Here is a 25,450-nt window from a genome sequence, read left to right on the forward strand (position 1 = left end):
AAATTGGAAGCCAAAACAAAATTAGTCCATAAAAATCATTGCAAACGTTTTCTGATTTTGATCAATTATTATTACTTTCATTTTCTATAGATATATTTATATTTTAAAAATATAAGTATTTTTTATATTCTTTACCTCTTCTTATATCTAAAGTGCTGCAGGCACTGTCCTGGAGATTACCTATCAACAGGAGGAACTGGTCTCTTTTTACCATTCAATCTCTGCTTTGCTGCCCACATCGGGGTGGGGTGGGGGTCATCACCCCTTACACAACTGGTGGATCCTGGGGGATGGGCAGGCAAAGGCTATTTAAACTTTGGGCGATGATTAGGTCCTGTGTAGTGAGTGTACAACATTGGCTTAGGTGAAGGTGCTAGGGATGCCTTATTAGCATAAGGAAATATTGCGGATTCTGCTGGACATGATATTATAAGTTGAGAGGAAGTTGAACTCAGCTATGTGACATCCTCCTATAGAGCAAAGTTTGGGGCATAGGGATAAATGCCCGAGGACATGCAGGCACCAGGAAGTGGGAAGGAATTCCGCTGATCTCAGAACAGGATTTCTGGGGATTTGGACACACTTGGAGTCCACTCTTGCTCTGGGCCTGCTCTTTCTGGTCCCACAGACCCCTGGACCTTGTATCTTCTTAAATAGAAATGAAGAAAATGACATTTAAAAAATTAGGTAAAGAAATTTAAGTAGCAGCCACAATAAAATCATTGACGGGCTTCAAAAATACTTATCAAATATGAGAAGGTTAAGGAATTTTTCTTTCAAGAAAATGAAGCCCACTACAAACAAGCAAACAAACAAACAAAAAACCACTGAGAACATCCAGTCAACTGGATTCTATCTAGAGTTATGAAGCCCAATCCTAAAGGATACATCTACAAAATACGCCCAAGGCTAAAGCTCAAGGAGAATTTTGGAAGATGGAGCAGAAATATATTTTTCAATAATTCCTTCCAATAATTTCTGAGGCCCATCATGACTGCCCAAACAAGAACCGAACATGAGTGATACCAATGATCTTCAATGTGGTTAGGAAAAGTCCACAAGGCCTCAATTCTAGAAGGAAACTACCAGCAGCAAAGGAATTCTGAGATTCCTTTTAACATAATGATATAGATATATATAGATATACAGATATATATTGTGTGTGTGTGTTTGTGTGTGTGTGTGTGTGTGTGTGTGTGTGTATAAGAGCAATTAGTACCTAAAAGAGGCTATGAACTTACAAGAGAGTAAGAAAAGGTTTGGGAGGGAGGGAAAAAGTGTGCATTTTAAGCACAACAATAAACAAATATTTAGAAAAATAACTACTGAGGTTTTGCTTAAAATGTTTAAGAATTTACTGTACACATGACAGTCCTTTTGAAGACAGATATTTTGGTAGATGCCTTCCCTTCCCTACTATAAATGGTACCCTTAGAAAATACTCTCTGAAGAAGTACTAGGACCCCATCCCTTCTTATGTTTTCCAGTGTGAAACTATTATAAATAGGTTTTGAAAGTGAAGAGATAAAAGTGGTGTCTTATAAGGCATCAGGGAGAAATATCACACCTTTACTTAGTTTACTGTTGACTGAGAGTTGACTCCTGAATTACTAATGTAACTATTTTGGTTGTGATAGGGAAGTTTATTGAAATTGAGGTGGTAAGTCTGGTACAAGTGTGTTGTGTTATGCATAGATGAAGAGGAGTTTGTGTCACCAAATATCAAAACTTTATAATGTTGATGTTTGGGTGTATGTGTACTTGAACAAAATCCTTTTTATCAACTTCTAGACATTTTATATCAAAAACTTTCAAGAATGCGTTATAGTTTCCTGTGACAGCAGTCTTTGGGTTGTTTACAATGGGTAGACATGCCATCCTCACTGAGAGGTTTTAACAAATAAGCATGTTATTTGAGGGAAAATATGGCACAAACCCTAAAGCTTGTTCCTCTGTGGTGCTTGTGAAGGAATTCTAACAGTGCCATTGATTTTCATCAAAGAACCTTGATTTTGTAAGAAGGTAGGAGGAGGGACACAATAATAGAGAGTACATACCTGCTGCACTAGAATGAAGTGTGAAAGTAACAAACTCCCTTTTAGCAAACCAAGTAACCATGTTTTTTTTTTTAATTTTTATTTATGGCTAGGTGACTTTTCATAAACCTTTTGTTGCTCTTCAACTATTGATGTTTTTTTTCTCTCTCTCTTGATATTATGACTGTGAAGTGCTTTCTTAGGATTTGTACCCAAACTGAAAGAGCTAAAGTACTGTAGCAAGTTTGAGTAGGCTTTTCTAGAGGCGGTGAATAGCCATTTTCTCTGGAAGTACAATGGGTGTTTGGGGAAAGAAGGTTTAATCCTCATATTTTAATACAGGCGATCAATCATAAGAATTGAAGGTATGGAACAAATGTAGTTACAGTAATTTACATTGAATACGATTGTTGTTATTGAATTCGCATCAAACATTTTATTTCCATACTTATTTTATAAGAATAAACCTGATTTAAAATATGAATATCAGCCACACTTTTAATATAGTAATTCATATTGAATGTGATAAATAGAATATTTTGGTAGAATAAAACTAGAAAGATTTAAAATATGTTTCTGTTTTCAGGTGCAACTTTTGAGGCAGAAATATGCAAGACATATTGATTAAATTATTTCCAACCCCCCCATTTTTTTCTTATGTTTGGCTATTTGTCACATTTTATTTCAAAATATTGTTCATCATATTGCTGCTTTTCTTCATTGACCTCATCCCTGCATTTAATTTTCGAAGGAATTTTTCACCCTGAAAACGACAAATTAAAAATAATGAGGAAGTAACTATGGTTGAAAATTTCTCCTGAGGTTTTTACTATTTTACGAAAGGAGGCTATTCAATAATGAGACACCAAACAAACTTGTGGGCACAAACCTATTGGAGTGAAAGTGAAAGAATTTATTGGAGTATAATTAGCCAGTTGCAAAGGAACTCATGCTGTTTGTAGCTTGTATGTTTTTATGGTGTGTAGTTAGGTGCAGAAATTCACCTCCAAAAGGCCATTATTATCCTGGGCTATCATATTTTATACTGTACTCAACTTTTCATTATTGATTCTACTGTTGAATTCAATGTACTTCTGATCATCTTCAAATTAATCTCCACATTCCTTATATGTAATTTTCTATAATATCTCATGAATTGACAAAATAGATCTCTTCCAAACATTTTTCTGTAGCTTCTTATATCTTGAATGCGAATGATATAGTCCTTCTCATCTGTAGAGTTCTCATTGTCCTCCCTATAGAGTCACGAAAATGATTGGTTTTGGTCTTGTGCTGATTAGTATTACATCAACTTGATACAAACCAGGTCATATGAGAAGAGGGACTCTTAACTGAGAAATCTCCTCCAGTACGTCTTTAAGCAAGTCATTGGGCATGTGCTTACATACACTCTAAGTCTTGAGTTAGCCTACACATATTAAATGGCTTTCTACTAAATAAACGAGCAAATGAACAGAGCAATATGGGTAAGTGCCATAATTCAGCATCGTCTCCTAAAAGTTCTTGACTCGGGACCTCCAATCTCTGTCTGCAATGTGAGTTCTGAAGTAACCAGAACTAGGTCATTGGTGCTTTGTAAAAGAATTTCTCAAGAATTATCTAAGTTAAGAACAACTGGTGAGCCACAGAGATTTATGAAATGTTTCTTTGGGGAAAATTGAATAATACATGAGATGTTTAAAGTAGATTAATCAACATGAATATATGTACGAAAGCTAGGTATAGAAACTGATTAAAATGACTAAGATGATTGCAGTTTATCAAAACATGCTCAAAGATGTATTTTAGTTTTATTGTTTAACAAAACAAAAGAATCTTTTGTAAAGAAAGGTCTTCACAGATAAGGATGAAGCTGTTCAGGCCATTTAGGAACACTCAGTGGATTGATTTGGACAAGATGGCATTTTAGGTATTACAAGTAAAATTTAGTTAGCTGGGTTCTCAACAGACGTTCAAAGTATCAATCAGTATTTGTTTCAATTACCCATGTAGAACTAGAATTCTCATGGGGTTGAAGTATGAAAAAAGCAGCAATGAACTAAGTTTTTCTATACTAAAAAGCCTATCATATGACTAATTGTGTTTAAAATCTTTCTTAATGTCATATAGATATTTCTATTTACAACAAAGTCAAATTAGATAATGATTATCTGCAGAATTCAATACAAATCATAAAAATATTTTTAAGGATGAGAACATTTCAAGTTTGAAAGTGAATGATGAGTCATTCCCAATGGTACATGATATATTTTCTTAAGTTAGAGACTATAAAAACTTTAATGCTAACCTTCACAAATGGCCAAATAGCAATATTCACAGGTAGCTTTGCCCTAACTAAGAAGAAACTTAAAAGAAGAACAAAGAAAAGAACAGGAAAGTAATGATGTCCTCTGTTTACATGAACAGCTCCTGTGAGGAATGTGGAAACAGTCATCTTAAAAATTGTTATAGTAAAAAACTCACATATAATGTAACATCTGAAGCTCTATAAATTGATCAGCTTATAACAATATTACAGGTTATTGTTTAAATAACATCTTCTTTGCTAGGAAATGTGAACAAATACCTTTAAATCACTAAATGCTAATATTATTCCTACATTACTGCTTTTCCATCTATCTAAGCATGCTATCTGAGTCTGGACCCTGCTTAGTTGAAAGTCTATTCCATCCATAGGCTCAGAGAAAACAGCTTTGTCTCTCAATGGACACTTGACATGTAGAGTAGTTTGTCACAAATATTTGGTAATCTCTTTCAGTGTAACTCACACAGCAAAAATGACAATATTCCTGTCATACATCAGAAATGCCCTGGCTCTACTGGTTTCCACATTCGAGAGAATGAAGAAAGTCATTCTGAGGTATGATTTTTGTCTGTAGAGTCACTTTTAGTACGGGACATTGTTATCTACTCTAGATTTTAAATACACTATGCTGACTATTACAGATGTTTTTCAGTTTCTGATTTCTTTTTCTATTAGTGCTTTAGGATAGCTGAAAGTAAATGAGATTAGAGAAATACATTCATGGAGCATATCTCCCATTTAAAATAGGGGGATAGTGAATTTATCATGCTTATAGCACTGAACAGAAACTTCAATTTTGTCTAGTTTTAGAAAAAAAGAATCAATGACTTTGTTTTGGAGTTTTGGGGAAATATGTTATTTCTTGATTTATTTTTCTTATTTGAACATAAGAACATACATATGAATTCAACAAAAGAGTTACATTTTTCAAATAATGGTACCAAAGATAGTGTTACTCAAAATATTATTTCCAGATATTTTCAATTGATTCTATGATACTAAATACTGATAAAAATCAACAATGTATGTAAGCTTTTGTAGTTTATGTGCTGTATACAGGCTGTCTTTAGCATATTATATATAATATATATTCTGTTATTATTTCTATTTGTCTACAAGTTTAGATTAATTTCTTAATGCAAATTGGATGCAATTGTCCTAAAAAATAGAAAACATGAATTTATAGGAGTAGAAAATTATGAGTATCTAGAAGTAGTTGAAGGAAGAGGTATGATTTTGATTAAAATGCATTGTACATAATTACTAAGGAACTAATAATGATTTATAAAATTGTAGTACATCTAATTCCTTAAATGCATACTTTATTAAAAACAAAAGTTTAAGGTCTTATATTTATTATGAAAAATGAAGGAATAAGTATGTTATATTGAATGTTCTAGAAAGATATCTGGGTGAAACATATTCAGTTTAAATATTCATTGCATATAGATCAATTAATAATGTGGTTCATCTTAATAATCAGTTCCTGAAAAGTAATTAATGAGGTATTTATAATTTTTAAGATCTAAAAAGGAAGTAGATTATAACCTACAACATAATTCTCTAGAAAATGCTATTTTAATTCTCTATAATATGCTATTTATTTATAATATATGTAAAACCCTGTAAGTGTACATTCTAAATATTATATATTCAGAATTAATGTTTTCCCTACTTACATTAATAAATTTAAAAGAATTACTTTGTTTTAATAGAATGATATGTAACTTACAGGATTAACTTGCTCATGTCCTTTTTTTGGGTAATTAATGGTAATTAATCTAAATTAAGTTATTACATTTATATTATGGCATTTGATACAAAGTAAAACCAAGACTGGTGTGACCAGTTAGGCTTTAAGCATCATGAAATATAATCCTTAACCTATCATATCTTACCTGGAGATAATTATTGCTTACTCATGAAGAAATGCTAATATCAGGTATTGAGATATTTTAGTCTTAGACACTACTCTAAGTAGTTTGTAGTCGTTCCATTAATTCTTCTGCTCTATCACTGAATATAAAACATGTTATAATTGCATGCATTGCTTGCCTAAACTGCCATTTAAACTCTGATAAACACTTATTTACAATTTTGAATATTCCTCCTTAATTTGGGAATGTGAGAAAAAGTTTTTTTTTTGATATTGTTGAAATGTTGATTTTTAATTCTTACAATTCTATTCACTTCGTGGAAGGGAAAACCAAGGCAATGATGTGAGATGACTTGTTTATAGCCATGCATTGTCATACTGAGTAAGACACAACCATGTTCATATTTAGAAACTATACAGTTAGCCATTGGGAAATGCTTGAATACCAACAATCAAAACAAAAGCTTTGTAGACTGTTTTACTCTCCATGGGCAAATATTAGAATGTGACACAAATAAGTGATTTCACAATCATAACCTGAGACAAAAGGAGGTAGTCCAGCCTAACCTAGGTCTTGATGCTAGAAAATGGTAGAATAAAACTGACTTGTGACCTAGGATTTCTGACCTTGGAATAATATAATGATTTCACCTTAAAAGTGCATAAAACGTGGTTTTCCAAGCAAATGTCAAAAAACTTCATACTTGAAATTCTTTCTTAAATTAGAGTTCAAATGAGGTGCAGAAGTGAAACTGTCATGTTAAAGCTTTTTGTTTTTACCTCTTCCTACCAAATCCTCTGTCACAGCACTGTAGTGGTTAAAATAGAAACACAGAAATGGCAAAGCATGCATTATTTTATACCATTTATGCCTATCACCTTACTAAACATCTTTGATCTATAAATTTAGCTGTCACTTCCCTTCTCTGATACCTCATTTCCAAGAGCCATGAAACTGCACAGGATACAGACAGAACTTTCAAATTTTATATTCTTCAATTGGCAGGGAAATGTCTCATAGTTATAGGAATTCTCACACACAGACACACACACACACACACACACACACAAGGACATGGGAATTCCTATCAGTAATTGTTCACTATTACTGTTTATTATACTTTAGCTAATGCTTTCAAAATATTTTTTAGAAGCCTCTAATATTCAATACTTGGAATTTTCTGCTAAGTTTTTCTTTGTAGGGATAAAATTTAAGCATCAATGTTAGATGGATATTTTAGCTTTGTAAGACTGTTGTAAAGGCTTATAAATTAGTGTGAATTTTAGCTGCCAGACCTTGGAAATGTGGCAGATATTTGCGAGTGAGAAATTTGTAGGTGCAGATGGTTGGTTAAGATTTCCTAGGGTGGGCAATTGCAGCAAATTTCCACAGCAAACAGACAAAACATTTTGATAAGGGAAAATGTTGACCTTTTATTTAAATTCATAACACATATTTTTGATGGATGTATAAACGAATTTATAAAAGAATTATCATTTTTGAGGAGTTTATAACTTTGTAAAATATTGGGATAGAAACATTTAATAGAGTAAAATACTGAATTATATAGTGAGTAAAAGCATTGGGGAGAAAAAGTGAATTATATTATTACTACTCATAATAAGTGTCATATACTTTTAAATAATAACTTTGTAAAAGTGATAATTTTTCTTAATTTAAAATACTCTATGGGTATACCTTGTGACTAGGTCACAAGCAAATGTCACAGCGACGCTTGAAGAATTCTTTAATAGAGCAACTGGCAATAAAGGAATACGTTTGTCATTTATGCTTTCAAATGTTTTTAAAAATGAAAGGTAAACTCCAAAACTAAAGTCAAATATATTCACTGGTTTTGTTTGGACTTTCTGATTGTTTTATAAAAATGTACATATACAAATAGGGCTCAACATATTGTTTTCTCTTTTGGTATATAAATATATTTATTAGCCATAAATTTTCCTTTTTGTATTTCTTATCCATGGAGAGATGTTTATTTATTTCTTTAGTGGATGAAGAAGAAATTATCCGTTGTCTCCTTTTTGTCTTTTTCTATAATCACGCTCTCAACAAATGATGATTCATAAATTATTCCCTTTTGTTCCTTTGCTTTTTATGTTCTCACTTCTCATTAATTTAGGAGGAATGTTAGATATGGTAAATTATAGTTATACCACAATAAAGAGTAGACATAGGGTGCTATATATTAGATATTACAGCACAAGAAAATAGACAGGTGTGAATTGCTGTGTAAGCAGTGTTGAAAGGTTAGACGTTCAAGATGCAAAATAAAACCAGAACAGAAATTTTAGCACAGTAGGTCGAAAATATATTGTTTTTATTCTTCTTTTTGAGAAAATACAAAAATTTTAGCTCAAATCTCTATCATGACTTATATTACAAAACTTCAGTCTGGTTAAAAATACACAACAGACCACTATTAGGCTAACTATTTGTAGTTGATATATAAATGTATGTAAAATTTAACTGTATATTATGAATATGAGCACAAAATCTTCAATTATAAAGAATTATGACCTATTTTTTCAACATGAATTTTTAATAATTGACTTAACAATGTCTAAACATGAAACTGGAAATTTAAGCATTCGTGTGCATGCATATGTTTCTGCCAACAGATTTGGTTCATTGAAGGAATTGAATAATTTTGTATCCACTATTCATCAGTTATGTAGTTACATCTTTGTCTGCTGCAATATTCAGTATGTCTGATAATTAATGGTGCCTTTTAAAAGGAAATATATTTTTTCAGTGCTAAATAGGAGTTCTCAAACTATTATGTCGCTTTAGGGATTTATTCAATAGAATGTCATGAATTTTTTTTTCAGGTGACACCCTTATAAACCACAAGCACATTTAAATAAATAGGCATTTCGATTTCCCACGAGTTCAGTGTTTTTCCAATTATTCAAGTCTGTATAGATTGGCCATCTTCTTCTCTCACTTCCTATTCAACACATTGTGCCATTTCTTGCTTCACCACAGGGTGAGTGGGCTTGCTAGTGTTTTTAGGAAGAGCCATATTTGACAGATCTCCCGATGGTGTCAGCAGTGGTCACAGCCTTGATGGACAGCATCAAACCTTGAGGTGGCCTAGTTCCTGCTAATTAGTTGTTTGAAGTCACTCTGTGTGCCACAGGCAGTGACTTATCAGCTAAAGACATCTTTACCAGTCAAAATGACAGCAGTGACACAGCTGCTCGTAGGGAGTTTGGAGCACACAAAGAACCTTTCAAGAAGGTGACAACCACAGTGCCTTTTACTGAATCATCCGAAGATGGAACAAACAACGAAAACAGAATTTTCCAAAACATAAAGATCTAAACTGAAATCTTTTGGGCGAATATAGAAACCACACATCAAAATGAATATAAATATTACCACACTGTGAGAATGAAATGTAGCTCTTGCTGCTTCATGAATACTTATAAATTGAATGAAGTTGCATGCTGTTGTGATTAATGCAGCCCAAGCATATGGTTTTGGAATTAACTCTGATGTGCAGACTTCTCAGAAAATTCATGTACTTTTACAGTGACTGGAAATCTTGCCAGAAACACTTACATTTGAACACCTGGAGAGTATACAGCCGGTAAACAATGTATCGTGTAATATCTCAGAGAGGAGTAGAAATCACCAATCAGTATATTAGGAGAGCATAAAAATGAGAAAAGGATAGTGGTGATGTATATTTTAAGAAGTGTATGTGCATTGACTTAGTAATCAATGACATTCTTTTCCATTCATGTGAAGAGTGGGATTCTCTTTGACCACAATTTAAATACATATTCCTAAACAAATTAAAATGAGCTTATTTTCATATATATTTCCATGTCATTGCAGCTTTATAATATGAGCAGTTTCAAAATACCCATCAAAGTTTTCAATGATATAATTAATACTTTATAAAACAAATATTATGATATTTGTATATTACCATATACACTCATGAAACTATAATTGTGAAAAATACTTTAAACTTTTATTAGGTTTTGGATATTTAAAATAGCAGTCATATTCTTATAAAACTAAGTGTCCTATTTTGTAGTTACATGTCATGACTGTTTAAATTGGCCTGACACCTTAAGTTTAAATGTCATTAAGACCCTAGGTAAAATGACAGTGCCATTATAGTTCATATATATTTTTTCCTCAGATCTAAAATTATGATTGAATATACACTGTGTAAATATATTGTTTTTTCCTTAAGTGGGGGTGTAAAAGTTGAACTACAAAGAAAAATTAGAATCTAGGATTTTAGAGAGTAGGATGAGGATGAGGAGCGGCAGGGGAAGAGTATTAGTGAAATTGGAAAGTAAGATCCAAGCGCCACCTATACATTCAGTGAAATGTCACAATAAAACCCAGTGTTTCAGTTGAAGATGATTATATTCTTTTATGTTTAAAAAATACATTGGTGGCAAAAACATAAATAAGGGAGTGCCAAAGAAGTGCTAAGGAATACAGCCCTTACAGGAGACCTGAATTCCATTCCTTTGTCCGCAGCTTACAATTACCTGTAATTCAAGCTTATCTGAACCGCCTTCTTGCCTCTCAAGGCATCTGTATCAATAGACAGATATACCCACAGATAAACAGATGGAATACACAAAAAATAAATCAATATTTTAAAAGTGTATAATGCAGACATCAAGAGCAACAAATTCCATTTGGAATTCATTTTACTCTATATGTTAAACTAAAAAAATTCCTTAGTTTAAAATGTGAAAGCTTATGGGTAGATAAGTTTACTTAGAATCACTTTAATTCTTCAAAAATATAACATTGACTTAAAATATTACAGTTGTTTCTCAGAAAGATGCTGGACCAAATGTCTACTTGTATCATATTTCTAGAACAGATTGGATATATAATGGAGTATATTTCTATATAATGAATGAACCACTTCCTCCTTAAGTGTCATTCTAGCCTGCAACCATGTGATTAGAGGAAGCCTAGAAAATACTTGGGTATCTATGCAAGACAGATTTTATTTATTAATCCCCAGAGATAGCCACATGTAACAAATGCTTGAGTGTATATCTGAAAATTCTCATATCCATGAGAGATAGTGTTGGTGACATGAGGGAGAAGCTGAAAATGGAGTTTTAGTGAGGATAAGTAGTGCACAAGGCAATATGAACCTAAAGAACAGATTCATGTTTTTGATGTAATTTTTAATATAAAATAGAAGAGAATAAACCATGTCCTATAAAACACAATTAATTAGAATAGGATTAAAATGGGAAGACCAAAAGTGAAAATAAACTATAATGAATCTTATCACATGCAGTGAAGCTGAGTCATTCTACTTAATTTTTAGCCTAGGGATATTTGTTTTTTATGTCCAAGTATATTCATTGAATTTCCCAGTATGGTATTATGGGTCAGTTTCTATGGTTTGCGAGTCACTAGGAAAAACAAAAACCCATACTTCCATTTACCATGTATCGGATGTTCTTCAAAAGCACTTTGTTTATATTAACTGAACTAACAACACTGTGGGATAAAATCTCCTACGGCTCCTGTTTACAACCGAAAATGATAGAAACCATCACTCAACAAATAAATTGTTGAAAAGATTTTAAACAACAAAAAAAAATAGCTGTTTGCTGAGCAGATGATCGAAGGATTTTGACCAAGAGGACAGTGAGTTCAGGGTAGATGCTAGCAGCTCGACATTCAGCGTGAAACACTATTATTCTGCTTCTTCAGTTTCTCCCCCTTTTTAGGCTAAATTTCAGTCTTGGGTCAGAATTTGCTGACTTGTGCTTTAGGGACCATTTGTCTAGTCTGAATGAGGTCACACATTTCTTTTCACAGCAGTTGGATTTTAACTTTGTCACTCAATGTTAGGGCAGTCGTTCAAGACACACTGTGGCACTGGGTTCAACCCCCGGATTGTAAAAACAAAACAAAATAAACAAACAAAACTCAATATTTTCTGTTGATAGCTTATAAATGCATAGGAACACAAAGTATATTTAACAAATGTTAACTAAATTTATCCATGTACATTAGTTGACATTAATTTCATATAAATTTATTTGACTGCAAGAATATTTAAAGAGGACCAATTAACATGTAGTTTATTTTGCTAGTCTCTGCCCTAAGTCATGAAAGATACCACATGTCAACAGGATTTTCTCATATTGTAATCAATATTCTTGAAAGGAGATCCTTATTGGGCTGGAGAGATGGCACAGTGGTTAAGAGCACTGATTGCTCTTCTAGAAGCCCTGTGTTCAATTCTCAGCAACCAAATAATGGCTCACAACCATCCGTAATGGTTATGAATAAATAAATAAACATTTTAAAAAGGAACCTTATCATAAAACTCAAAAAGTTTATAATGACAGAGGTAGGCATGCATGCATTTGTGAAAAGTCCATTGCTTATAAAAATACTCTTTTGTTCAAAAGCCCATGACTGTAACTACACCTTGTGCCATGTATCGAATATTAAATAATACACATAATTCTTAATTTTTAATATTTTTCAAATAGTAATATTTCTACACAAACATGAACCTATTAAGAAGCAGGATTGCACACATTTCTAATCCCAGGAAAAGTCGAAAGTTTGTGAGTCAGGAGAACTTAGCTAATTAATAGCATACTCTTGTCAAAAAACACACAAGAAAGCAAAACTCAAAGAACTTCCTGACCCAAAAGTCTTATATCTTTTGGCAACTCTTTGTTATTTTTGTCTTCATTTGCTTTGTTTAAAGAATTATAGGTTTCCTCACACAGGAAAACTTACATTTTTCATTGGCCAGAATTTTTAAAATTTTTTTTATTAGATATTTGCTTTATTACCATTTCAAATGCTAACTCCCTTCCACATTACACTACCAAAAGCCCCTTATCCCAAGCTCCCTCCCTTTCCCAATCTCCCCTAATCTCCTGACTTGCATTCCCCTATTCTGGGGAATCGAGCCTTCACAGGAATAATGATTGGCCAAAATATTTAAAACATTAAAGTAGAAGTAGTTTTTCTAGTATTTCCCAATTTATACTATATTAAATTTTAATCAAAGTAACATAATGAAATAATGAAATAATTGTATAAATCATTTCATATCAAAAAATCCGATAGACACAGATAAATTTGAGAGGTAAGACATTTTAGCATTTTGATCAGAGATTGTTCAAAAGCTAAAAGTCTACAAACAGTGGGTATTTAATTAATTTGGAATTGGAAATATAAAATTGACAAATTGTGTACCTTACGGTGTAATGGTGTACTGTTTGTATGTGGGAAAGACGATCTAGATAGGCCATGATGTTAGGAAATACGTGCATAGACTTGTAGGATAATATGAGATTAAGAGTATCACTATAATTTGATTAAATGTATCAATATCTCAGATGTTTAAAACTCAAAGGTGAAATCTTTACATTGAAAGTGGTTAAAGGAGATGCCACAAAATTATCAAAATGTCATTGCTACTGTTCTATAAACCATTACTGGAGCAATGTGTTTTCTTCTTACGTTTTCATGTCATCTTTCTCCTGCTTGCTTTCCCTTAAAAACTACCCCAACTCTGCCCTTTTCAAATGTTCAACTTGTAAAAGTAATTTTTATTTGTCTGATGTAATTGTCAATTCTGAGGCTTACCCTTTCAAGTTCTCTCTGAATTCTGGCTGGCTGGTTCAACTCAGCTGTTCTGGCTCAAACGCTTCACCAAACCGATTGATTCAATTGGAAGTCTCAGCTTCTCACTGAACTGCTCTTCTTGGCCTCAAACTAACTCTGGAAATCTGTTGTAATCTTGTGGGTTCTGCTTATTCTCTGGCTTTAACTGCCTCTTAGGCATGAAGGGAACGGAAAAGAACTCGACCTTCCTGCACTGACTCTACTGTGCTCCCTGAACAGAGCTGACTCAACTCTTTCTTTCTGTGCTGTTCTTAAATAACCTCTTTCCTATTCTCCTGAGAGTTGGAGTATGTCAGATCTTTGATCTATTCTGTCAAATCTTTCTCCAAATTCATTTTGTCTGCCTCTCAATTAGATACCACTTTCAAACATGGCTGCTTCCTTCTATAAACTAACCTTACCTACATTGTTTGGGATTAAAGGTTTACACTGAACGCATGTCTATATTCTGGCCAGAATAGCCATCCTGCTGGTTTAAACTTCTCTACATCAACTGAAAATTTATTTTCAAACTGAAAAAAAAAACCTGGAAGATGTCTAATGATTGACATATGACTCTCTGAAATGACTGTGAAATTCTTACTACATCATTAACCAGTAAAATAAATAAGGCAGCAGAGAGAAAATTAGTATATGTATCAGACAAACAAAATATGCTTTATGACTCTTTAATAAATATATAAACAGCTTTGTTATCTTAGGAAGCTTGGTAGAAGAGATTTATACTTTTCCAATTTCATTTTTTAATATTAATATTCCTGTGGTAATTATTTAGTTTTCTTTTAAAAATCTATACTATTTATCATCTCAACTCTGACTAGTGTATATTTAGAACATAGCATCCATGGAAAATAAATGGATACCATAAAAATTCAGCAAATATCATATTTCTGTATAATTCCGAGCATTTTATAAATATGAGTTTTCCCTGTGAAATATCAGATGGGTTATTGCACTGTTTTCAAAGTTGTGGCTCTTTTATGTATCCATTTATATACCTCATGATATAAGAAGTATTCTCGTTAAGGGCATGAAATTTTTCATCTCACTCAGGTAGTAGAAAGCAAAATCTGTTTTATTTGTATGTGTGTGACTGCATGCATCCCCATGTGTCTGTACTTATTTACATGTGCAGAGATGTATATTTAATCTTGATTCAAACTGTATCTAAAAAGCAAAATGGTGAGGACTTTTATAGGACTAATATTAATGCAATAAAGAGATCCAAGTATATTTCTATGGACTGAGAATAAATTGTGATAGGATACAAAGTAATACTAAGACATTGCCATAGACATATACAAAAAATTCTTTACACTGCATGCTCGATTCCATCATGATCCTTTAAAAGGAAGGTGATACAAACAATAATATCAAGGATTGGTTGGGATTGGAATACAGTGAACACATTTAAAGACTAATGCATTAGAGCTTTGGAAATAGAAGGTATTTTATAATTTAATTATAATGGTTCTTGTGAAAGAATGGTAGGTACCATTAGAGTTGAATATGTAAACAAGACATTATTAAAGATATTCTTATATTTAATAATTAGAAATAATTTCTCTAGAAAAACAAGGGAAGGCAGGAAGATGGATGAACTGTTGGAAACACGTTGGGTAAAGTTAAGTAGGACATTAGTCAATGTGTTTTAAGCAACTGAATTTGCTAATTGTCTTTAACTAAAGTTAGCCTCTTAGTCTATCACTAAGACTTATGCATGGAGAAAATCACTTTGATAAGTGTATCTCAAAGAGATGGCTTCTGTGTTCTTCAGCAAGGTGCCTCAGTGTTGTAAAACTGAAATAAGCAGCAACACAGACAGAAACAAACACAAACACACCAACTTTCATACACATCTTAAATAAGGAGATGATACTCTGTCATCACAATGTTTAACGTACTTTCCCTTTTAAAAGTATGTACTGAAGTAGAGGAATGCTGTGAGTTAAGTCTAGAGTCAAGATGACATCTGACTCAAAATTCAGGAAGGAAGAAATTTAGTTAAACAAAACAGAATAATAATTGATGTCTTAGTCATTATCTATGACTCTGTGTTTTTCAGTGTTCAGAATTCCATTCCTAAAAGAGTGAATCTTACTGTATGCAAATCACAATTCAAGAAACCTGACATTTTAAAAATGTAGCCAGGAAAAATGTCATCATTGACGTTAGAGTGACAGCAATAAAATCACGATGCCACAAAGAAAAGGGAAAAGCAAGAATATGACCCCATTATAAATGCACCTGCTTTTTTTCCATGTATGGAACAAATGACTTATTTCATTGGTAACTTCATTGCTCGCATACCTAATTATCCCAGGATGTCCCAAGAATTAAGAAATAGAAACCAAACCTTTTTGTTTTTTCTTATATATCTGTGCATAATGATTTCTTCAGAAAATAAAAATACAGTACTCTGAAGGATGTAATGTTTAAAATCAATAAGCAGACATTTGCAAACTCACTGCCCCTGTTGCTTTGTGCAATTTTTTTTTTTTTGTCTGACTTCTTTTCAGCAGCAACTGATATACATACTTAGGTGAAAGACATCACAGCAGGAGTGATCTTTGCTTTACAGAGTTAGCCTTTTTCTCAGGATGCACCAATACATCCGCACAAAGAGAAAAGAACTATTCTGTATGTTGACTTCTATACTTCTGAATGCTCTATTTAATTCCCCAACCAGGAAGCGTTCATTCTCCTAGTGATAGTGACAGTGATTCAGAGGGCAAAGTCCTCAACTACAACATGGAATAAAGGACAAGGGGCTTGAGTTACAATGGACCAAAATCTCCAGGGAACATCTAGCTTTACTTGTCTTGTTAACAGACTCAACTCTGCTCTTCTTCAGTCATTTTATTGAAAACACAACAGGCTCCCTTACCAGCACCTGTAGGCAGAAACACTGCAGACCCAATCAATCAATACATCTGCGTCCTTTTGGAGGCTTGCTTTGACCTTGAGAAGTGTGAGCAATGAGTTAAAGGATGGAACAGGAAGACATCCTGTGATAAACTCCCAAGTTATATTCTACTGCGTGACAATAAAATAAAATAAAACGAGGAGCGCAAGATATATGTTTAGTTTAAATAAACCCGATAACTTCTATAAGTGCTCCTTGCAGCCTTAGCTGGGCAAAGACATACTCAGTCTGCAAAGTAATCATGGCTGTCTCAATAAACCTCAGCCTCTAACAGTTCTTAGCACATTTACTTTCTCAACACGATGCTACATTACAGCTATCTACTCGATTATGGCCAGAGTTCCTAGCAGTTATTGATAACCACAGCACAGGCTTTCTATCTCAGGCAGCCCAGGCAGGAGGAAGGCAATCAGAGCAGTGAGCTCCCAAACCTGGATGTGTTTTCTTGAAACTCGAACGTGATGACTCAGTTTTACAATGGAGCGTGTGATTCGCACTGTGCAAAAACTTCCCATGTCATCTTTATTTTTAGTTCTTTGGCACAAGTATAGAAAATTGTCGTAGGGGAAAAAAAAAATCACAGCTTCCATAAGGAGGAGCTTTGTCTGCTGTTAGGAGATTTATAATGTTGAAAAAAAAAAAACCCCGCAAACCTTTCACAATGCACTTCTCCATGTACAGGGGCAGATAGACATCTGTTTGCTGTGCAAATGAATCAAATTTGCAGGATAGTTTCACTTTTATGTCCCCTTTCCTACCTTCTCCTTTTCCCTCATGCTTGGCTGCTTTAAAAACACCCTCTCGAAGTCAAACTATCATTATTTGCAGACGACATGATCGTCTACCTAAGTGACCCAAAGAACTCCACTAGAGAGCTCCTACAGCTGATAAACAACTTCAGCAAAGTGGCAGGTTACAAAATCAACTCAAGCAAATCAGTGGCCTTCCTATACTCAAAGGATAAGCAGGCTGAGAAAGAAATTAGGGAAATGACCCCCTTCACAATAGCCACAAACAGTATAAAGTATCTTGGGGTGACTCTTACCAAACATGCGAAAGATCTGTATGGCAAGAACTTCAAGACTCTGAAGAAGGAAATGGAAGAAGACCTCAAAAAATGGGAAAACCTCCCATGCTCATGGATCGGTAGAATCAATATAGTTAAAATGGCCATTTTGCCTAAAGCACTATACAGATTCAATGCAATACCCATCAAAATCCCAACTCAATTCTTCACAGAGTTAGAAAGAGCAATTATCAAATTCATCTGGAACAACAAAAAACCCAGGATAGCTAAAACTATTCTCAGCAACAAAAGAAAATCTGGGGGAATCAGTATCCCTGACCTCAAGCAATACTACAGAGCAATAGTGTTAAAAACTGCATGGTATTGGTACAGTGACAGGCAGGAGGATCAATGGAACAGGATTGAAGATCCAGAAATGAACCCACACACCTATGGCCACTTGATCCTCGACAAAGAGGCTGAAAACATCCAATGGAAAAAAGATAGCCTTTTCAACAAATGGTGCTGGTTCAACTGGAGGTCAGCATGCAGAAGAATGCGAATTGATCCATCCTTGTCTCCTTGTACTAAGCTCAAATCCAAATGGATCAAGGACCTCCACATAAAGCCAGACACTCTGAAGCTAATAGAAAAGAAACTGGGGAAGACCCTTGAGGACATCGGTACAGGGAGAAAGTTTCTGAACAGAACACCAATAGCGTATGCTCTAAGAGCAAGAATTGACAAATGGGACCTCATAAGGTTACAGAGTTTCTGTAAGGCAAAGGACACCGTCAAGAGGACAGATCGGCAACCAACAAATTGGGAAAAGATCTTCACCAATCCTACATCAGATAGAGGGCTAATATCCAATATATATAAAGAACTCAAGAAGTTAGACTCCAGAAAACCGAACAACCCTATTAAAAAATGGGGTACAGAGTTAAACAAAGAATTCTCACCTGAAGAACTTCGGATGGCGGAGAAGCATCTTAAAAAATGCTCCACTTCATTAGTCATTAGGGAAATGCAAATCAAAACAACCCTAAGATTTCATCTTACACCAGTCAGAATGGCTAAGATTAAAAATTCAGGAGACAGCAGGTGTTGGAGAGGGTGCGGAGAAAGAGGAACACTCCTCCACTGCTGGTGGGGTTGCAAATTGGTACAACCACTCTGGAAAGCAGTCTGGCGGTTCCTCCGAAAACTGGGCACCTCACTTCCAGAAGATCCTGCTATACCACTCCTGGGCATATACCCAGAGGATTCCCCACCATGTAATAAGGATACATGCTCTACTATGTTCATAGCAGCCCTATTTATAATTGCCAGATGCTGGAAAGAACCCAGGTATCCCTCAACAGAAGAGTGGATACAAAAAATGTGGTATATCTACACAATGGAGTACTATTCAGCCATTAGAAACAATGAATTCATGAAATTCTTAGGCAAATGGATGGAGCTAGAGAACATCATACTAAGTGAGGTAACCCAGACTCAAAAGGTGAATCATGGTATGCACTCACTAATAAGTGGTTATTAACCTAGAAAACTGGAATACCCAAAACATAATCCACACATCAAATGAGATACAAGAAGAAAGCAGGAGTGGTCCCTGGTTCTGGAAAGACTCAGTGAAACAGTATTTGGCAAAACCAGAACGGGGAACTGGGAAGGGGTGGGAGGGAGGACAGGGGAAGAGAAGGGGGCTTACGGGACTTTCGGGGAGTGGGGGGGGGCTAGAAAAGGGGAAATCATTTGAAATGTAAATAAATTATATCAAATAAAAAAAAAAGACAAAAAAAAAAAAAATAAAAAATAAAAACACCCTCTCTCCTCAAGCCTGCCGTTCTCTTCAAAATACTCTTCTGAATTCCATGTGCATTTTCCAAGTGCACAGCGAAGCTAAGTTAGGTGAATATGTAGTGGCTGGACCTGACAGTTTTGACTGTCTTCTCTCCCGCATCCTTTTCACTGTGATGCTCTTGAGTGAAATGATTCAGTGTTAACAGCCTGTGGGGTCTGTGAGCTGAATGCAGTAAACCCATGCCATGGTGGTTTGATATGTGAAATTGACTGCTCAAAAGAACACAAAATATGGGGATAGTACATCAGAACATTGCCTGCTTCTTAATGAATCAGTGTGATTCACAAATGGCAGAAAATTATCCCTAACTAAAAAGTGATACCGCAATGCTTAGGTCTGCTAATGTAGATTTTCAGATATTATTTTTATACAGAAATTGGCATTCACGTTTTGCAATTAAGTTATTTTAGTAGCTTTAGAACCCTGAGTATACTTTCATCTCAAAATCAGTACCTAGTTTATTCATAAGAAATGTTAAGAAATAAAGAAATGAATTCAAGACTGAGGTATTCTTTATAACAAAAACCTTTGGTAATTGTTACTTGGGACGGAATATTGATGCAATAGTGAGACTATAGATAGCATGTATGTATAGCAACAGCTTCAAATAGATGTTTTGGGGATTTCTTATGAGTATGAGGACATGTTATTTATAGAGTGATTTATCCTTTAAATCTGTATGTTTTTTAAAGGTTCAAAGTGAATTTTTATTTTATATTTCATTATTGCAAAAAAGGTCATATTTTATTTTATTTATTTTATGAGACACAGTGCTCTCAGGTTTCAATGAGCAGGTACTTTGGTTCTTTAATCCTTGTGGCTGTGATAGTAAAAAGGAATGAAAGGCGGGCGACCAAAATGCCGTCATCCCATTAATGACACTGGAGCTGCTCAGGTTTATTGGGATGCTGCCCAGACATCTACTAATAGAAGCCATGGCTCAGGATGTGAACTTGGCATTGGGTGCCAAAATCACAAATCTGGGGAGGAAAAAAAAAAGCATTGCAGAAGAATGTCTGGATTAATATAAGAAATGATCCAAAATTGAAAATAGGAGTTTCCCTGTTTGCTGGAGAGACATTAGCGACAGAGACAGAGAAAATAACAGAGTGAAAATAGAAGCAAAGAAATATTAGAAATACAGAGAGCACACCTCAACACTGTATTGAGACTGGGAATGTATGTATTTCAGAATATATGAATTAGGGCAACAGCCAGAGAGATCTATGTTACGAATGGCTTTAAAGAATTTAGTTCTTGAATGTTAAGTAACTTCTGACAGATGTGAGTTTTCTCCAGAAGGGACTAGGTTGTATGGTTCTTCAAATGCCCGAGAGCTCGCGATGGTATTTCGAAATTCGCTAACACTGTTATAATAATTGGCATTATTATTTTTTTGTATAAATGAGTGTTATTGTTCCCTATTCATTCTTGCACATGCGGGAACAAACAGAAATGTGCTCTTTGGGAGTGGAGGGAAGAAAACAGATTCTCTGTTCGCATTGGGCTAATGCCCAGACCGGACAGAGAAGCTCTCAGCTGGGGCCAGCATCTTTCGTGGCCTCTGGCTAACACAAACTCCTCAGTGGCTTTTCAGAGCCACTTAGAATCACGTTCCAGAAGTCTGTGAGTGGATGCTGCAGCTGCAGACGCTGAAGGACACCTATGTGGCCCCGCACACATACCACTGCCTGCGTTCTGATTCTAATTCTGCTGGTGTTTTGAACAGAAGACTGGAGGTTTAAGGACAAAGGACGTTTCTGCCGTACCTATCCCCAACTCTCTTGGTTACCATAGAGCAAGATAAACCTTTTTAGTCACAACTCAGCTACGGTTTAGAAAGCACAGTCCAGACTGAGCTCAACAACATCTTTGGCCTTTAAAAAACACAGAACTAAATGAGGAAGTTCATTTGATAACTTTAATGGTTCAGCCAAACCAAAATGAAATCAACAGAACAGAAAGAGAAAGGAGGCCAGTTATCATAATTGTGTTTGAGTTTACGCTGAACATTTAAGCCTAAAGTCAGAATTAGTTCACGATGAAAGCTTTTCCTGCTGAGGGACTTCACGAAGAGGAAAATAACATAGTATTTAAAAAAAAATCTATACCAGGATGCTGCTTATGTGAACAGGGCATGAAACATAAGGAAAACTAGAAAAAAAATCCGGCAGAGATATCCTAAAATAGAAATGGTTTTACATAAAGCAGAGTTTTATGAGAAGAAATTAGAAGCATTCCTGGGTCCAAGGTATGCAGAGCCCATCAGAAAACTACATTTATTTCCAGCATTATTATAATTTCTACAAGTGGTTTAAATATATATGTATATACATATTTATATATATATATATATATACATAAAAATCAACGTAGAGAAGATATTATGTATCTTTACTTACTAGAGAGTAAAAGTCACTTGTAAAAATAAAAGCTTTTTAGAATTTATTGATATGCATTGGGCTGGTAATGCCACAGCTGTTCTCTTTTGAGACAAACCTCATATTTATTCAATGGTACACTCTTAGGAAATTGTAATTTTTAAAAAAAGAGTCAAAAGGAAAAAAATCATGATATTGTGAAGATATTCTCTAAAATACTGCTGTTTTGTTGACACAAAGATGAGTTCATGCATTTTAAATAAGTGAAATGCATGGCTTTGAATTATATCAGAATAATGTCTTTTTAAAAATTGCAAACAAAGTATCTATATTTTTTTATATATTTTTAGAGAAACTGTATGTGAATTGGGATGTTCTTTCTGCCAGTTGTGTGTGTGTGATTCACAATGTTTTCACATGAGCTTCATTTTTTTTTTAATGCTAGAGGCCTAGTTTTTAGAGATACTAAGTCATGGAAAGAGAAAGGTGAGCATTTATTGGCTGTACCAATATAACAAGGGCCCATATTTTATTTTTCTATTAAAGGTTTTTCTTCTGTTTTCCATTTTTACAACATGTTTTTATTCTTATACCTATAAATTTTGATGAGTTGAGATACGATATCTCAATACACATATCCAATCCAATCTCTATTTATTATGCCTTCTGTGTGTCGATACATTGCATTTATTAATGTCTTGCTATGAGAACAATCATGAAACACTTGTACTTCTGTATTGGCTTGTTTTACTTAATGAGGTATCCCACATTGTTGTGAAGGGTTTCTCTGCAAGACGGGGCTTTATTATACCTTAAATCTAAATAACTTCACTTATATATAAATATCTGAACTGACAATTATTTAGTTCTTCCTCTTTTCCATAGTGGCACAAGATGACATGAACTCTTATGTTGTTTACTCTTTGAGTAAAGGTGCCTTTCAATTTGAAAATTTAAAGACATTAAAATTTGATCAGTTTACCAAAGCATTGTTTTAAAAGTCATCTGGTTTCACTGCTAATCCAAAATATCTAATTTTAAAACGCTATGTGAGAATATCAGTGTAGCTTTGAAAATCCTTGGCTTGGGCTCTCTTCCCTTGATTTCCTTCCCCTCACAAATTACCATAGTTACTAATAACCCACTATGCCCAGATCCACAGGGGTCATAGGGTTTTTAAAATATTTTAAGCACTTAATTTTTCCTCATGAATGCTAGATGTTACTAGCAAGCACCTAAAGAATCATGAACACAGTATAAAGAAGGACAATGATGGGATGACTCATGTGTAAACAATCTGTAGGCCTTAAAGAAAGAGATGAGGTACTGTGTGTGGAGAAGTGAGAGAACTCAGAATATGAAACAGTTAGCTGTGTGGGGTGATGATTGAGAATTTAGTATGTGGGCCAATGGGAACTTAACACCTCTAGCAGAGAGAAGAAGATGTCAGAAAGGAAAGAGTTAAGTTGGAAGCATGTATGTGGCGGGAAGATGCAGGGCCTCTGCAGGATCTGGGTGGAACAAGTGCTTCTGAACAATGCCCACCCAGGGTTTGTTCTGAAGAAAGCAGCAGCAGTCATACAAACAAGCAAGGCTCCAGCAAAACACAGTCAAAGAGCTCAGCTTCCGGGTTCCTTTCCAGGAGAGTCGCTTTCTTCTTTTTTATAAGCTATGTGTTTCCTTGCTCTCACATATGGTGAATCATTAGAAAAATACCAGCTGTACATACAACCATAATTCTAAGCGACTACTGATTATACAACTACCGTTGCATATATTCAGACTGAGAATCGCTGAGTGTGATTATCCTTGGGTTACAAATATGATATAATACTATCTTTTGTTACAGAAACGGAGATACAGGTATTCAAAATTCTATGGAAACCCAAAACTGGGACCCAATCTTTTTCGATCAAACAAAAGCATCTCTTTTTCTGTCACTGTCTATCTCTGTCTCTCTCTCTCTCTGTCTCTCTCTCTCTGTGTCTCTGTCTCTGTCTCTGTCTCTCTCTCTCTCTCTCTCTCTCTCTCACACACACACACACACACACACACAGACACACACACACACACAAACCAATTTTATGCCAGGCTGAACTCCTACAATACCAAAACTATAACAAAAAGATGGAAAAAAAACACAGTTTAGCTTATAACAATTACTGTTGTGCTTGAGTTTTACAAAGGTGTTAGGGAGTGATTTCAACTACTGGAACAGGTGTATTTGATAAGAACATAGGAAGGGACAAAGATGTATATAAAGTACTTTCCAGGAAGGGAGAGCAGACTGGATCAAAATCTGTCAAGAGCTTCAGGAAATAGCAAGATCTGTCTCACTGAATGTATGGAGTATGCAAGTAAGATTAAAGATGAAAAAATATGAGAAAAAGTTTAATCTTATCTAGACACTGAAGGACACTGAATGTCATGATAAGACATTTGAAAGTCATTCTCTAGATAGTGTGAAGTTGTTAAGTTTGTGGACTGTGAATCATCATATGAAAGAAGAAACTTGTAAGTCTTCAGGAGGTCTACGCTATTTATCATCACTTAAAGTAGATTATACTGAGGAGCTTTCTTAGTGACACTTTTATGATCCATTTACATGGGTACATATATGTATGTGTAATATTCTGCTTTAAAAGTATTTCTCTGCCATTAATTTTTGTCATGGTCAAACACTAGCTGCCAACATTTTGTAATTCAATGAATGAGCAAATCACCTATGAGTATGTACTTTTGAAGATACTTTGATGCCATGCAAAATTAAGCAGATATTCATTAAATGTTAGTCTTATTGGGGGAGGTCATGCATGCAAACATGACATTTGGATGGCAATTATGTATGCTGTTTAGTGTGCAATTAAAGGATAAATGCACTCATTAACAATATAGGCAGAAAAATGTAACTTGGTCATGTTTAAAAATGGAATGGAAACAGAGCCAGATCTTGATGAATGAGAAAATTTGGGAGGGACGCATTGAGGCTGGCATCAGGGTTAGTGCCTTGTTTGTTTGGCATTTGAGAGAAAAGGGAAGGATTCTCAAATACCATTTTTGGAAAAGAAGCATATTAAGGAAATACAAGGCACAATATGACAACCAGCAGCTTCAATTTAGAAAAGAGTAAAATATTTTTAGATTTGTGAAAATGTTAACCGGAGTTTCTCAGCGTCACATGAGGTAAATGCTAGTTTCAGAAATGATTCTATTGCCACCAAGAGAATTTCTGAGAAATCAATGTTCCACGCACACAGAAAGCCACTTGTTTTTCATTTTGGTGACTTGGCATTTGATCACAAATAGGTGATGTAAAATTAGTCATATTTTAGACATTTATAAATTTTCCAT

General features: G+C 34.5%; 1 protein-coding gene across 2 annotated transcripts in view; it reads left to right on the forward strand.

The window, feature by feature from the left end:
* The window catches only part of Pcdh9 (protocadherin 9), an 881,596-nt gene that overhangs the window by 320,696 nt on the left and 535,450 nt on the right, over positions 1-25,450 (forward strand). For both annotated transcript variants that reach the window (XM_052190827.1, XM_052190828.1), the window contains exon 3: positions 4,816-4,917. In XM_052190827.1, the coding sequence (XP_052046787.1) occupies positions 4,816-4,917 (102 nt within the window). The remainder of the gene's footprint in view (positions 1-4,815; positions 4,918-25,450) is intronic.

This window comes from Apodemus sylvaticus, chromosome 8 (assembly GCF_947179515.1).
Source record: "Apodemus sylvaticus chromosome 8, mApoSyl1.1, whole genome shotgun sequence".
NCBI classification, from domain to species: domain Eukaryota; kingdom Metazoa; phylum Chordata; class Mammalia; order Rodentia; family Muridae; genus Apodemus; species Apodemus sylvaticus.